Consider the following 16,138-nt stretch of genomic DNA (forward strand, 5'->3'; position numbering starts at 1 on the left):
CCTAACTAAATCTCCAGTGTTCCTACATCCTGCTTTCATGGAAGAAGACATGGGGCTCGATTCACAAAGCGGTGATAACTCAGTTAAAGACTTTAGGCGTGATAACCATTTTATCATGCCTAAACTCAGTTTAGGCATGATAAGTTTAGGCATGATAACTTTAGGCATGATAAGTTTAGGCATGATAACTTTAGGCATGATAAGTTTAGATTGCGCTCAAAGTCCCGCACGCAAAGCAGCGCCATTAAACTCTATGCAAAGTGCACCAGACTTTGCTAGCGCAAAACTTTTGATCAGCTGTGCACTGTGGTGCTAACCCAGTTGGTGCTTAAACTTATCATGCCTAAAAACTTATCACACCTAAACTTATCATGCCTAAACTTATCACACCTAAACTTATCACACCTAAACTTATCATGCCTAAACTGAGTTTAGGCATGATAAAGGGCTTTTCACTAGCGTGCTAACTGTTAGCACCGCTTTGTGAATCAGGCCCATAGGGTTAACATCCTGTGCTTTCAAATCAGCTTATCTGCCTTATCTGCTGTGGATGTCAGGTCTAACAGGGGAGAGATCAAATTACAACTTGTGATTAGACGCAGATGAGGCGGAATTAGACCAGCTAAACTCTCTAAATACATACAGGGTGCATTTCTCTACGTTTTCCTTCTGTCCTGCACAAGAGTTCAGCTGCAATTTAAAAACAGACTTTTTTAACCTTTTAAAACCATTATTTGTAGCTTTTCTGGCAATTTTCTTCTCAGTACTGACCTCCATCCAGTGTGGTCAGGTGAACCCAGCTGCTGGCTATGCTGTGAGGTCCGTTGGACACCTCTAGGTAGAGCTGATGGTCGGTGTTTGGTTGTAAGCCACCGATGACTGCGTAGTTCACGTCTGCCGGAAATGTCAGTGTCTTGTTATACTTCGATGATCTCAGACCCAGGGTGTAATGATGCACATCTCCTTGCAAATCCTGTACAGCTTAGGAAAAAATACATTGGCTTTAATTCACTAAGATCATGCTGGAGATAAGGCAAGATAAAACTTGCCACCACACAGTGAGAGCGTTATCTTATCTCTTCTTTCCTTAAGTTACCTCCTCTGTAGTTAATTTACCTCCTCTGTAGTTATTTTAACACACAGTTAATTAACAGCCTGTCTTTAACTCTGGAGTTATTTTAAGGATTGGATTGGAGGTTTGCCTCAGGTAAAATTTTTCCTGAATACTACATGCCTTATCACCATGGTGACAGCTCTAGAAACATTATTAAAGACAGGAAATAAGCTTAGTGAATTGAGGCCATTGTTTGGAATAATTACAGAGCAAGTACATTAAAAGTAAGTTATGGTTACCTGACAGCCATACTATAAAATTATATATATATAAGTATACCGTATATACTCGCAAGCAAGCCGACCCGCATATAAGCCGACCCCCCAACTTTTTCCTGAAAAACCAGGAAAAAATGATTGACCCTCATGTAAGCCGGGGGTAGGAAATGCTGGCCATGTGATCCCCCCCAGTGTGTCCCTGTATGGTTAGTATAGTGGCCAGTATGGGTAGGTAGTGCCTAGTATAGCTAGTGAAGTGCCCAGTATAGCTAGTGAAGTGCCCAGTATAGCTAGTGAAGTGCCCAGTATAGCTAGTATAGTGCCCAGTACAGCTAGTAAAGTGCCCAGTATAGCTAGTATAGTGCACAGTATAGGTAGTATAGTGCTCGGTATAGCTAGTATAGTGCCCCAGTATAGCTAGTATAGTGCTCGGTATAGCTAGTATAGTGCCCAAGTATAGCTGGTATATTGCCCAGTATAGCTAGTTTAGTGCCCAGTATAGGTAGTATAGTGCTCGGTATAGCTAGTATAGTGCCCAAGTATAGCTAGTATAGTGCTCAGTATAGGTAGTATAGTGCCAGGTATAGCTAGTATAGTGCCTAGTATAGCTAGTATAGTGCTCAGTATAGCTAGTATAGTGCTCAGTATAGCTAGTATAGTGCTCAGTATAGGTAGTATAGTGCCAGGTATAGCTAGTATAGTGCCCAGTATAGCTAGTATAGTGCTCAGTATAGCTAGTATAGTGCTCAGTATAGGTAGTATAGTGCCAGGTATAGCTAGTATAGTGCCCAGTATAGCCAGTATAGTTCCCAGTATAGCTAGTATAGTGCTCAGTATAGCTAGTATAGTGCTCAGTATAGGTAGTATAGTGCCCAGTATAGCTAGTATAGTGCTCAGTATAGCTAGTATAGTGCTCAGTATGGGTAGTATAGTGCCAGGTATAGCTAGTATAGTGCCCAAGTATAGCTAGTATAGTGCTCAGTATAGTGCCCGGTATAGCTAGTATAGTGCTCAGTATAGCTAGTTTAGTGCCCAAGTATAGATAGTATCATGCTCAATATAGCTAGTATAGTGCCCCCCCCCCCCCCCGGCTCACCCAACCCTCGACATCTACCCCCCCCCCCCCCCCCCCCCGTGGCCGCCGCTGCTATTAGCTTACTGTGCGGCTTCCTCTATTCCCCTCTCCGTCTCCCGGGCATGTAAATGGTTCACAGCAGCTCGCTCCACGGCGGCTGCTGTGTGATGACAGGAAGCTGGAGGCAGAGCCGTTACTATGGAAACCGCTCTGCCTCCAGCTTCCTGTCATGTATCGTGTATAACACATGTATTGTACTGTCCACATTTTTATTTCAGTGAATTTTATATAGTAAATAAAGAGAAAACTGTTTGAGGCATTTGCCATCTTTACTGCCTCTGACTGAAGCCAATCCTGATGTCATTTCATCCTTTACTCATTTTTTCTCCTAGATACTGCACGGTCATATCAAGTTTGCGTTGTTAACACCTGTGAGCACAGCATAGATCTGATTTCAATAGCTTTTGCAGAGGGGGGAGGTGTATTTCCCTTCTCAGACTTGTGTCACACTGAACTGCTCTCAGCCAATCAGTGAGGAGCAGAAATGTAGGAGGGGAGATAACAAGCTTCCTTCTCCTTGGTAATGTACCAGAAAGGAGCAAGGCTGACTTAGATGAGATTCATTACAGTAGACACATTTATGGTTATATTGGAATGTTTGCCATGCAGGGTCAGGTTGTAGACTACATAATGAACAGAGCAGTGGGTAAATGGAATTTGATTTTGCGGCTGACAATTCCACTATAAAAAGTGTATGCCTATTTTCCAATGATTCACAGTACCCCTATCATGCACAAGCTAATGCTAAAGAACCCTCTTTTCAGATTCCACAATATTGGTCATGTTGATGGGTGGAGACCAAAGCAAGCTCAGGCCCCTCCCACTGCTCAGCTGGTCTGTTTTACAATTGCTAGATAACGTTCACATTTAACAAAAGGAGCGCACTATCAAATATAATAAAACGCATGTGTCCCTGCGTACACCTGTCTCTGTGTCCTTGGGTCCGTGCTTTTTGATATTGCACATGTGCGCAGCATGGACCCGGACAGCCGTTGAGACAGGAGGACGGGGACAGTGAGCCGGATAGGCGTGTGCACAGGCGGACTGGGGTGCGCGCATGTGCGCTGTCAAAAAACAGACCTAGAGCCCGTTTTTAAACGGGCTTGAGTCTACTAGTAGACTATAAAAGATGATGGTGCAGGCAGTCCCCTACTTACAAACAGATTCGCTTTCTGGAATTTGTTTGTAAGTTGAACCCTGTGGTATACATAGAGAAACATGTATACATGATTTTCTTTTGGACAACTCTGCATTTGGACATGCAGGCCATCTGCATAGACCCTTTTTAAAGTTCTGATTACTCTATAAATCTGGCTAATGGCTCAGAAAAACAGAGAAAAGGTACATATGAAAATATTAAACTTAATTTATATTTTTATTGACAAAGGACACCGGTCTCATAGGGATAGGTTCCACTACAAGCACTTTTCTGATAGCCGACAATTAGCTAGCAATCAGCAAAGCACTAGGACAGTGTAATCCTATGGGGGTGATCCTACTAGAGTGATTACATTTTTTTTTTCAGAATTGCAAATGTGTTGCATGCAGTATGTTAGGTGTGATTGCACCGCCGAGCGATCTGCTCTCCCGCCGCAGCAGCCTACTCTCCCTGCTGTTGGTACGACCACATCGCTTCGGGAACCGGTCAGGAGCTGATTTCATTGGCTCCTGACCCCATGATCACTGTGAGCCAAGCCAATCTTCAGTGACGGGAGAGAGGCGCGATTGGCAGTAGCCACGGGTTTGTGTGGTGTGACGCCGATAGGCCCCGTTTTTTGTACCAGTGGTCTCTAGTCCTTAAAGCGGAATATAACCCAGCATTTCAACTTTGCTCTAAAACATTATTTACAGCATATTATATGCAACCAGCATTTTTTTTTTACTAGACCAGCATTGGAAGGGTTAAACACAGAGGTTTAAAGTTCCATGGAGAGATATGCAGAAGTTCAGATTGTTAAATTCTATTTAGTTATATGTATCTATTGAGAAATGTTACACACTCTTTGGCTGTCCTCCAACTCCTTCTCAGTCAGAGAGATGAGTCACATTCAACACTTAGATACATTTATGTAAACAAAATGTATCTATGTCAGCTTCCGATGCATCTGCAGAAATCTCCAGGAACTTTAAAGCCCTGTGTAACCCTTCCAACAGAGCAGGGACAAGGTCCTCCAGCACCCAAGGCTGAGACACCAAAGTGCGCCCCTCCATCCAACTTCAGCTGTCACACACGGATTGCTATTAGACTAAGAGGGCCACAGGGCCCACAACCTCCCCAAAACCTTAATATCTAGTTATCTGGCTTGCAGTCACTGCTATGTATCCCCTTTTCTTATTTCTTTTTGCTTCATACACAATTAAGAATGACAGCTGAATGAATTCTGCGCCCCCTCCTACACTGCGCCCTGAGGCTGGAGCCTCTCCAGCCTATGCCTCGGCCCGGCCCTGCCTTCCAATGCTGGTCTAGTAAAAAAGAAAAAATGCTGGTTGCATATAATATACTGTAAATAATGTTTTAGAGCAAAGTTGAAATGCAGGGTTATATTCCGCGTTAAGGGGTCAGAGGCTGCTGGTACTGAAGTGGTTAAAATGTCATAATCCCTTAGAACTTTTTCACATAAAAAATCACTAATCGCAATGCTTTTTAGAAAGCATTTTCACAGGGTTTTTGCTATTTTTATATACTTTCTACAGAATCGCAGTTGCTGCAGAAAAGCTATATGCAACGATTTTATGATTTTGATAAAAACATATCACTCTAGCGTAAAAAAAAGCCCATGTGATTATATTATCCAAGCGCTTTTCAAAAAACTAGTGATCGGAAAATCACCGAAAGGTGCTTTGGGTGTGAATCAGAATCGTTTTTATTCAAAAGATCTTAGCAATTGTGATTGCATTTTGTAATTTGCAGTGGAACCCAGCTGTTATGGTAAACTTTTTTCTTTTCCTGTAAGACAACATGCATACTTACTGGGTTTCATCCATGATGCTTCTATGGCCGTGTGGTTGACGGGCTTAGCAGTCAAATAACTTCCTCTTATTGGAGGCCCAGGAAGCGTAGTCCCAACAACATCAGCACTGATGGAGTATCCCGCACCATTATGTACAATCAGTCTGTATTCATAAGACGTGTACCTAAAAATATCCACAAAAATTAAATTTAAAAAATCCATAAATGTTATTGTTTTTTGCTTGCATCTGAAAAAATATATATATTTTGCACCGATACTAAATCTAATAAAGGGACAAATACTATAGAATTATTTTAGAATGTATGAAGGTTGTCTAGAAAATAACAGCAAGGCAGATGTAACTTGCATCTATCATGTACTATAACCTCTTCTCTCCCTTGTCATGTGACTGCAGAACACTGGTAACTGTTTATTCAGCTGCATTAAAGAGAATCTGTATTGTTAAAATCGCACAAAAGTAAACATACCAGTGCGTTAGGGACATCTCCTATTACCCTCTGACACAATTTCGCCGCTCCTCGCCGCATTTAGGGCCGGTTCACACGGACGGCAGGCGGCGTTGGGGCGGCCAGGAAGTCGCGTCGTCCTGTGACGTCCCGTTCGGTGGCGGCGGTACAGAGATCGTCGCGATCGGCGTTTCTCGTCCCCGCAGGGGGACATGAAGACGCGCCGGCTAGCCGTCCCTAGACGTTGCATGCGGCTTCTAGGGACGGCCAAAACGATGCGTTAAATCGGGATCAGAACGCCGCGTTTATGCAATCGACGGTAATCGACGGTAACCGCGCAATGCTAAACGCTCCTATTCACTTGAATGGGAGAGTTTAGCCGATGGGTCCCGAACGCTTGACGGTAGACGCCGCCAAGCGTCCGTGTGAACCGGCCCTAAAAGTGGTTAAAAACAGTTTTAAAAAGTTTGTTTATAAACAAACAAAATGGCCACCAAAACGGGAAGTAGGTTGATGTACAGTATGTCCACACATAGAAAATACATCCATACACAAGCAGGCTGTATACAGCCTTCCTTTTTAATCTCAAGAGATCATTTGTGTGTTTCTTTCCCCCTGCATCTCTCATGCACTGAAGTTTCAGGCTGCTCTTTTCTTCCTGCAAACAGCTTTGCCCTTGTCTGTAATTCTTCAGTATGTGAAAGCCAGGCCAGCTCAGAGGACGATTTATCCAGCTTGTAAAAGATAAGAGAGAAGAGAGAAGCTGCTCTAATCCTAAATAACACACAGGCAGTGTGCAGAGAGGGGCCAGGAAGGGGGAGTTCGTAGCAGAACCACAACACTGAAGAACTTAGCAGCCTTCCAGACACAGGCCGACAAGTCTGACAGGGGAAAGCTACATTGATTTATTACAGAGACAGTGATAGCAGAAAGTGCTGCAGTAAGCCAGAACACATTAGAATAGCTTTTTGAACTTGTAGGATGATAAAAAACAGGATGCAATTTTTGTTACGGAGTCTCTTTAACATGAAGCCCCTCCCTTCTCAATTTCTCCAACGCCTTGGTGAAGAGTGTGAAGCTATTACAAAAAATGAATTGAAAACCTTGAAAATGATTTATGCTCAAATAAAGGAGGCCATTAAGCAGAGGCATGGAATCAAAGGGCAGCAGAGTATGGAAGGCCCTCACATGATAGGGTAGCTGGGCCCTGGAAACAGAGGGGTTAAATTGGAGGTTTGGTTGGGGAGCAGCTTACTGGGGAGAGATAGGAAGTGGTCAGGGGGTGGGCAGGGTTAGTGAAGGGAAGGGGTGGTGTAGTCAGAAGCAAGTGTGAGGTGGAAAGCTTCCTCCCTCCCTTTATGATATGTTCTGTTTTATATGTTTTTTTACTGTCATTGCAGCTGGAGGGGTAAGGGGTCACAGAGGTTGGGGGGAGGATTTGCCTCTGCGGCAAATTGCCTAAAGTTACGGTTCATCAGCAAGTGATCGTTATGTGGAGAATGCAGTTGTCCTCAAGCCACAACCGTGGTTGGGGGCCAGTTACAGCCTGCATGCCAGGTTACGGTGTTCTTCTTTCTACGCGTTTTTTAGGTAGTGCCTCCAGACCCCTTACTTCAGCTCTCTGAAATTGTTTTGATGTTATTTAACCATTTAATGACAATAGCACGTATTAAAACATCAAAAGTATATTACACATACAGGCACATATATACTATGTCCATACACACTATTAATAAAATTAATAAATTACACTTCCAACCCTCCCCCCCAAAAAAAAACTTGTAAAAAAAAAAATCAGCTTAAAATAAATAAATAAATAGTTGCCTTAGGGACTCAGCTTTTTTAATCTATATTTTATTAGGGAAAATTAATTTTACTTTACTACACAGGAGCTTGTAATTATGGCCAGAACAAAAAAAAAAACAAAAAAAAAACAGAAAAATAACACCTATATTTTAAAATAATATATTGTCGTCATACATTGTGATAGGGACATCATTTAAACGGTTTAATAATCGGGACAGCTGGGCAAATGTAATGTGGGTTTTATCCCCAGGAGAATGTTTAATTTTAAAACTATAATGGCTGAAAACTGAAAAATAATGATTTTTTCCCATTATTGTTGTATTTTCCCCATTAAAACGCATTTAGAATGAAAAAATTCTTAGCAAAATGTACTACCCACGGAAAGCCTAATTGGTGGTGAAAAAAACGAGGTATAGATAATTTTCTTGTGATAAGTAGTAATAAAGTTATTATGGAATAAAAAGGAGGAGCACTGACAGGTGAAAATTGCTCTGGTCCATTAGGATAAAAACCCTTGGAGGTGAACTGGTTAAAGAGTTGTATTTTTTTTGTTAAATAAATAAAGGGCTGCTTTGGCCTTACTTAAAGAGACACTGAAGCAAAAAAAAAATATGATATAATGAATTGGTTGTGTACTATGAATAATTTCTAGAAGATTAGCAGCAAAGAAAATATTCTCATACTTTTATTTTCAGGTATATAGTGTTTTTTCTAACATTGAATTATTCTATAATATGTGCAGATTACACAACACTCAGCATTCAAAATGATTCTTTCAGAGCAGTCTGTAAAGTAATGACCTCTCCCCTGGCAGAGAAAAAGTAAACAGTTCACTTAGGGCTCTTTTCCACTATGAAATGCGATCGCGATCGCAATCGCGTTTCAATTTCCACCATGCGATTGCGATTGAGCTACTATACTCATTATAGTACAGCTCAATCGCATACAAAACACGGCAGGACGACGATTGCGCTTTGACCAAAATCGCATCGCAATCGGATCGCACTAATGGAAATTGCTGCTGCAGTTTCCATTAGTTTAATGTACCTTGCGATTTGCGATCAGAAGCAAATCGCAAATCGCAGGCTAGTGGAAAAAGGCCCTTACAGTTGAGATAATAAAAGTCAGATAACAGCCCTCTCCACGACTAACTTAGTCGGAGAGCTTAATGGCTTGTTTGCATAGAGATAACAACTGGAGTTTCTCAACTCTTCCTGTACTGGAAACAATTAGACTGATGTATCTGATCTTAATGTTTTATTTCTTAGCTGTACTACACATACAAATCATAATATCATAATTTTTTTTTTTCGCTTCAGTGTCTCTTTAATCCAATGCCAAGTAGTCTGAGTGTTATTTCAGGGATGGCAATACTCACAGAACATATGATGTCTCCCACAATGCATCACTGCTGAATATGCAAATCATCACTCTGTTGTCCTTGATAGCTGACCACACCTCCAGAACCGCTGGAATGCAATGATGTGTCAGCTTGTTTATATTACAGAGCCAAAATAATCCAACATGCATACAGACTGTTTCGGACTGGTTGGTCCTCATCAGTGGATGGGTAATAGATATTAGATAATAGATTATTCTGGCTCTATGGGGTAGGATTTGAAACACCCAGAGTTATGCATCTGAAGTACTCCCCATTTCTCGCCCTTTTCTTGAAAATAATTTATAATGTCCAGGAAGATTTTGCCTTTGAAAATGGGAAACAAAGTGAAGAATTGTAGAGCTCAGCGCTAAAGAGAAACCGTTACCGAGAATTTAACTTTATCCCAATCAGTAGCTGATACCCCCTTTCCCATGAAAAATCTTTTCCTTTTCTCAAACGGATCATCAGGGGGCTCTGTATGGCTGATATTGTGGTGAAACCTCTCCCACAGGGTGATGTCAGCGCCTCACAGCACTGAGGTACTGACATCACACTGTGGGAGCCTTATTGCATTGTGGGAAATAGCTGTTTACAGCTGTTTCCAACGGCCAAAAAAGCAAGCAGCATCTCCTTCCAGTGACATCACCTGCCAGCAGTAAAGATGTCACTATGTGATAAATGTCAGAATGTAAATCAGGGAGAGGAAAGATTTTACAATGGGCAAACACTGACTAAATCATTTATACATAATTATTGTAAAAATGTAAGGGAACCTTAACTGAGAGGGATATGGATATTTCCCTTTAAACAATACCAGTTGCTTCTCAGTCCTGCTCATCTATTTGGCTACACATGTCACGTAGAGGAAAAGCAAGAGCGCTGGCATTGCAGTGTTAGTGATTCTTGTGGAGGGGGAGAGGGGGTTTGGTGGAAATGCAGGTTTCCGGTAGTCCAGCAACAGTATAAGCGTGCTCAGGCCGTGGGGTAATCTATGTACAAAGGAGAGAGAGAGAAGTGCCAGCACTGCTTCAGTTGCTTTATTCAATAGAAAAGTGATCACAAATTGCTGCGTCAGTTGCATACATCATTAAAACGTGAGACACATACCGGAAGTTGCTGTAAATGGGTGCGGTCGGTGCAGGGGCTGGAGAGCCTTAAAGCCGTTTTGCGCTGGTGCGCTTCTACGTTGGCAGCCTCCGTAGAAGCGCAGCAGCGCGAAACGGCCGTAAGGCTCTCCCACCCCTGCACCCACCGCACCCATTTGCAGCAACTTCCGGTATGTGTCTCACGTTTTAATGATGTATGCAACTGAAGCAGTGTCGGCGTTTCTCTCTCTCCTTTGTACATGATCTATTTGGCTGCATCACACACCTGAAACAAGCATGCAGCTCATCCAGTCTGACTTCAGTCAGAGCACCTGATCTGCATGCTTGTTGAGGGGCTGTGGCTAAAAGTATTAGAGACACAGGATCAGCAGGAGAGTCAGGCAACTGGTATTATTTTAAAATAAAAAAAATCCATATCCTTCTCAGTTTAGGTTCCCTTTAAGCACTTTTTTGATTATAATTACATTAGGGGAGCCATCCCCCCCCCCCCCCCCTCCCGATCTCCCTCACTCTCTCTAAGCCGCCTCCCCCCTCCCCTTCTCTCTCTCTGTAGATTTTGTGCTTTCAACACATGGTTGTAACTTGGAGCAAAACTATTACGGCACATTTAGTTCCACGCTGAGCATCTTTTTCATGTAACGTTGATGATGGCGGTTTCATCATGCAGAGGATGAAGGAACGGTTATCAGTGCGGATTATGCAAATGAACTCTAATGATGAACGCCTTATAATTTCAAATGAACGCTCGCCATCTCATTACATAATGAAGTGCATCATTATTCAATCATTGATTCTGTACAATAGCATTGATACTGGAATGCAGCTCATTTAACCATTGTATTTCTGGTAGTGATATATATTCTGTATATGTACTGTGCAAACATTTTAGGTCCCTGTGAACAGGGCCAGTTCTAGCTACAATGAGGCCCTGTCTGTGGCAAAAGTAACTTGGGCGGCCCCCTGATGCCCCCCTTCCAACCAAATCACCCCCAGGCGCCCATAAGCTAGCTGCCAGGCCTGACCCAACCCCCTCCTTTCCCCCGTCACACGATATCATTAGGTGTCCATCATGTGTCCCCTAAAAAGCATTATTCACCTCCTTTTTTTCCTATATAGACTTAACACAAACGATACCCTTTGTCATGGGCCACCATAGCTGGAGGGGAGGAGGGGCACTTTGGAGGCCCCCATAGGCTCTGGGGCCCTGGGGCAATTTCCCCCTTTGCCTCTATGGATGCGCCGGCCCTGCTTGTAAGGAATAGCAGGAATGAAACTCTCTACCTTCCCCCATTAGGGTTGCACCGTTCCTCAACATCTGTAAGAAGGCTCTCAAAACGCATCTTTTCACAATCTGCCCCCCCCCCCCCCCCCTCACTAGTGCTCTAAACCTACAGCTGAACTCTGGTCCCCTACCTTTCCTGTCCCTACCTCTCCCTCTAGATTGTAAGCCTTCGGCAGTGTCCTCCTCCTTGTGTCTCCTACCTGATCATGCACCTGCATTACCGTGCACCCATCCTATGGATCTGAGTGAACCTAACTTGCCTACTTTCCATGCTCCCCTCCAGTGACTAAGCATTAGCTTGTACTCATACTGTGCTGCATGATCTGGTGTTCTTGTATTCCTGTATTGTCTTATTGCTGTATGTAACCCCTAAATATTGTCTGTATCCTAAACTAATGTCCAGCGCTGCGTAATATGCTGGCGCTTTATAAATACAATAAGGGCCCATTTCCATTTGTAAATGGGAGCCGAAGGGATGCGATGCGGCTATGCTCCTATTCACGTCCCTTCCGCATCCCCCGGTGCGGAAGTGAATGGAGGAGACCGGGCGTATGCAGCCGTGTGAAAATCTGCAGCATGCGGTAGATTCTCTGATCGCTTGATACCGCTCCGGAAAATGGAAACTGTTCCATTGACGTGCTTTGGTTTCAATTCGGCCACGTTGCAATGCGACTATGTAGCCGCATTGCACGGTGTGTAGTGGAAATGGGCCCTTAAACACTTAAGGACCGCGGTGTTAAACCCCCCTAGTGACCAGGCCTTTTTTGACAAATTGGGCCACTGCAGCTTTAAGGCCTCGCTGCAGGGCCGCACAACTCAGCAAACAAGTGATTACCCTCCCCTCTTTTCTCCCCACCAACAGAGCTTTCTGTGAAATATTTATCTTATTATTTTTTATTAAATTTCTTTTTTATATATATATATTTTAACCACCCTCCCTCCCAGCGGCAGCCTATGACAGCAGATCGCTCCTGTGCCTCCCCAGGGGGACAGCTGTGTCACACGGCTGTCTCCTGTACAGCGCTGCCTTAGATCGCAGCGCTGTGCTAACTAAATAGATGGCGGTTTCGCCTTCTAACAGTCTCCGAGTGGCGATCCATCAGTGCACGCGCACTCTTAGAAAGCCCATTCCCAGCCGGTCACGCCAATCGCGTGGTGTGGTCCTGGGGCTGCCGCACTGCTCATTCCAATAATAATTGTTTAACCGCTTCATTCCTTGGGGTAAAGGGAACAAATGCACGTGTGTGTATATGTGCGCTCTTGTGGCATGTGTGTAGTCATGCACATGCATTGTCAGACTCACCGAACTTATATATACGTCCCTATTTGCACTAAAGGTGCACAAATAGTATGTTTTTAAGGGCCCTTACTGTAGGGAGTGGTTAAACAGTCCCTTGTGAGCAGGGGCGTAACTAAAGGGGAGCAGACCCTGCGATTGCAGGGGGACCCAGAGCTTTAGGGGGCCACAACTACTAACCTTCTCTTCTTCCAATACAGGGAAGATCATAATGGCCACACCTTTTTTTTGACCCTTGTGAGATGGGGCCCAAGGCCGTAAAGGGCACCAACGGGAGGCAAGATAAGGGATGTGAACATTAGGGGGGGGCATCAATGTTTTGCTGGGAGGGCCCCGTGAATTGTAGTTAGGCCACTGCTTGTGAGTGCACTTTCCCAGGTTTGGTAGACCTTTCAATGAGTGACAAAACTTGTTGGGTGGAGTCTAGATGGCAAATGAGGAAGTAGTGCTCAGAGGATTAGCGTGACTATCCAGCTGGCCTGTCCGTGAGTAGCGATGATCATAATTTGCTAACTACGATTATGCAAAATTACGCGTACATTTTCGCAATTACGCAAACACGTAATTACACATTCGTAATTCAATTGACTTTGTGTAATAGTTCGTAATTACGCATGAATTTACACGTAATTGTCGTGTAATTTCGTGCCTACTTTGGTGGTGAACAGCAAAAGCCCCCATACATGCTATTGCTACCAAAATTGTTACATATGTTACAGAGAATATTGGGCACAAGTCAAAAAAGTAATTTTTTTTAAAAAAGGCTTTGTAGTTTTTGAGAAAATGGATTTTAAAAATGCAAAGATAAATGGTTTTTAAACCTATAAAAATGACAGTTTAAAAACCATTTTTTGTTTTGTATTTTTAAAATCAATTTTTTCAAAAACTACAAGGTGCTTTTGAACAATTATTTTTGTAACTTGTACCCGCTATTGCTATCCAGATATCTCCTACGATGCGGTCCACGCGCATCATGTGACTACAAACACTTCCTCCTTCAACCCGGAAGGAGGAAGTGTTTGTAGTCACGCGACTGCCGCTTGGACCGCATCGTGGGCGGCACCGAGGGACGGACCGAAGAAGACGTCATACAGGTAAGATTGACACCCCCCCGCCCAGCCCGCACAGGTTTACTGGGAGATATCCTGATAGCAACTATCCGGATGTCTCTCAGATCCGGATTTGAGCAACCCTATTCTTAACATATATAGCAATTTTAGTAGCAACCATCAAAGTTGGCACAAAATTACGCGTAAATTCATGCGTAATTACGAATGGGAACAATTAACTATGAAATTGCTTACACTGTTTCCTCAAAATAACACATTATGATTACGGTGCATAATTGCGTATTACGATACGTAATTACGCATGGGCGTAATTTCTGCTCATCACTATCCGTGATTCTGCTCATCACTATAAGGGCAATTTTCTTAATAAATATTATGTTTTTATAGAGATTAAGCTATGTGGAGCACTTATTTTATGACTTACATGTCTAATCATATCTGACAAGAGCAGCTGCAAGGAGATTTGGCATTTCCAAATTGGTACATGAAGGCACCACACAGATTGGATACTTGAATTGCCCAGAGCTTTCATTTGACCAGTCTAAGGGTACATACCCACATCCAATTTTGATTGGCCAATCAATAGCCAATTTCTTCACCTCCATGTAGTAGGAGGACAAACAGATTTTGAATACTATACACTGTTTGTGTTGGTAAGCTCCCGTACTATGTGGAACTTGTAAAATTGGTTATGTGTACCAAGCTTTAAGGTCACCTGAAGACTGAAGTAGAAATATACTGATGAGAAAAACAATTGTATCTAGCCTCCTTCTCCTAAAAATGATTTTTATAGATATCTCACAGTTTTATTTTATATTTAGATCAAGTTTTTAAGTTTTTACTATTTCATTGTCTGTGCTCAATTACACCTTCATTGAAGTATGCCAGAGCTCAAATCTATGAATTATTTACCCTTTTTTACCTCTTTCCTGCTGCAGGGAGCCATTTACTGGCAGGAAAGTGTTTTGTGGCTTTAATTACTTATTAGTGAGGGTTATGCTATAGTCGACCAGATCCTGACCCAGATAGAACCTGTCACTTGCATACCTGATGTTTAACTCTTTCAGGCAGGGAAAGAAAAAAAAGGAACACAACATAGTTATTTGTGTGCTGGGCACTGTACATACGCATATCTCATCATGTCACTTCGGTTATCCTTTAAAGGTCACCTGAAGCTAGAGGTATATGGAGGCTGCCATATTTATTTCATTTTAAACAGTTCCAGTTGCCTGCTGTCCTGCTGATATTGTTGGCTTCAGTATTGTCTATATTACACATTTGAAACAAGCATGTGACTAATTCAGTCAGGCTTCAGTCAGAAACGGGTGCCGGCTGGATGGACGAGAATGAGGGGACCCTTCTCCCCCCCTCCAGCAGAGTGGTAGCATCCGGCCAGGGAAATTTCCCGACGCTGGAGGAAGACTCTGCATGCCGCTGGCTGCTCTGAGCAGTGACGTCACCAGACCAGGCAGCGGCATGCAGAGATGAGATTCCCTCGCGCGCTGGGAAGGAGAGGTGAGATGTTCTCTGGCGCTGCCCCTGGAATCGTGGCTGCACAGTGCACTGACTGGAAGGGGGAGCGGGAGCTCCAGGTAAGGGAGGGGGAACCTCCCCCCTGCTTCCCCACTACTCTGTGCCTGTTCCACCTTCCAGGCTGCCTAAAATGGGGGACACTTATATATCTCCTACCTAACTGGGGGACACCTATATACCTATTACCTAAACTGGGGGACACCTATATACCTATTACCTAAACTGGGGGACACCTATATACCTATTACCTAAACTGGGGGACACCTATATACCTACTACCTAAACTGGGGGACACCTATATACCTACTACCTAAACTGGGGGACACCTATATACCTACTACCTAAACTGGGGGACACCTATATACCTACTACCTAAACTGGGGGACACCTATATACCTACTACCTAAACTGGGGGACACCTATATACCTACTACCTAAACTGGGGGACACCTACATACCTACTTCCTAAACCGGGGGAAAGCTATATATCTACTTCCTAAACTGGGGGACAGCTATATATCTACTTCCTAAACTAGGGGACACCTATATACCTATTACCTAAACTGGGGGACACCTATATACCTATTACCTAAACTGGGGGACACCTATATACCTATTACCTAAACTGGGGGACACCTATATACCTACTACCTAAACTGGGGGACACCTACATACCTATTACCTAAACTGGGGGACACCTATATACCTACTACCTAAACTGGGGGACACTTATATATCTGCTTCCTAAACTGGGGGACACCTATATGCCTATTACCTA

General features: G+C 43.3%; 1 protein-coding gene across 7 annotated transcripts in view; it reads right to left on the bottom strand.

Moving 5' to 3' along the window:
* Nucleotides 1-16,138, bottom strand: part of USH2A (usherin) — a 1,078,291-nt gene that overhangs the window by 349,611 nt on the left and 712,542 nt on the right. For 6 of the 7 annotated variants that reach the window (XM_068232882.1, XM_068232881.1, XM_068232884.1 and 3 more), the window contains 2 exons: nt 5,439-5,602; nt 772-981 (listed from right to left, as the gene is read on the bottom strand). In XM_068232882.1, coding sequence (XP_068088983.1) covers nt 772-981; nt 5,439-5,602 — 374 coding nt within the window. The remainder of the gene's footprint in view (nt 1-771; nt 982-5,438; nt 5,603-16,138) is intronic. The other variant, XM_068232886.1, reaches the window with a different exon arrangement.

The sequence above is a fragment of the Hyperolius riggenbachi genome, chromosome 4 (genome assembly GCF_040937935.1).
Source record: "Hyperolius riggenbachi isolate aHypRig1 chromosome 4, aHypRig1.pri, whole genome shotgun sequence".
Lineage (NCBI taxonomy): Eukaryota > Metazoa > Chordata > Amphibia > Anura > Hyperoliidae > Hyperolius > Hyperolius riggenbachi.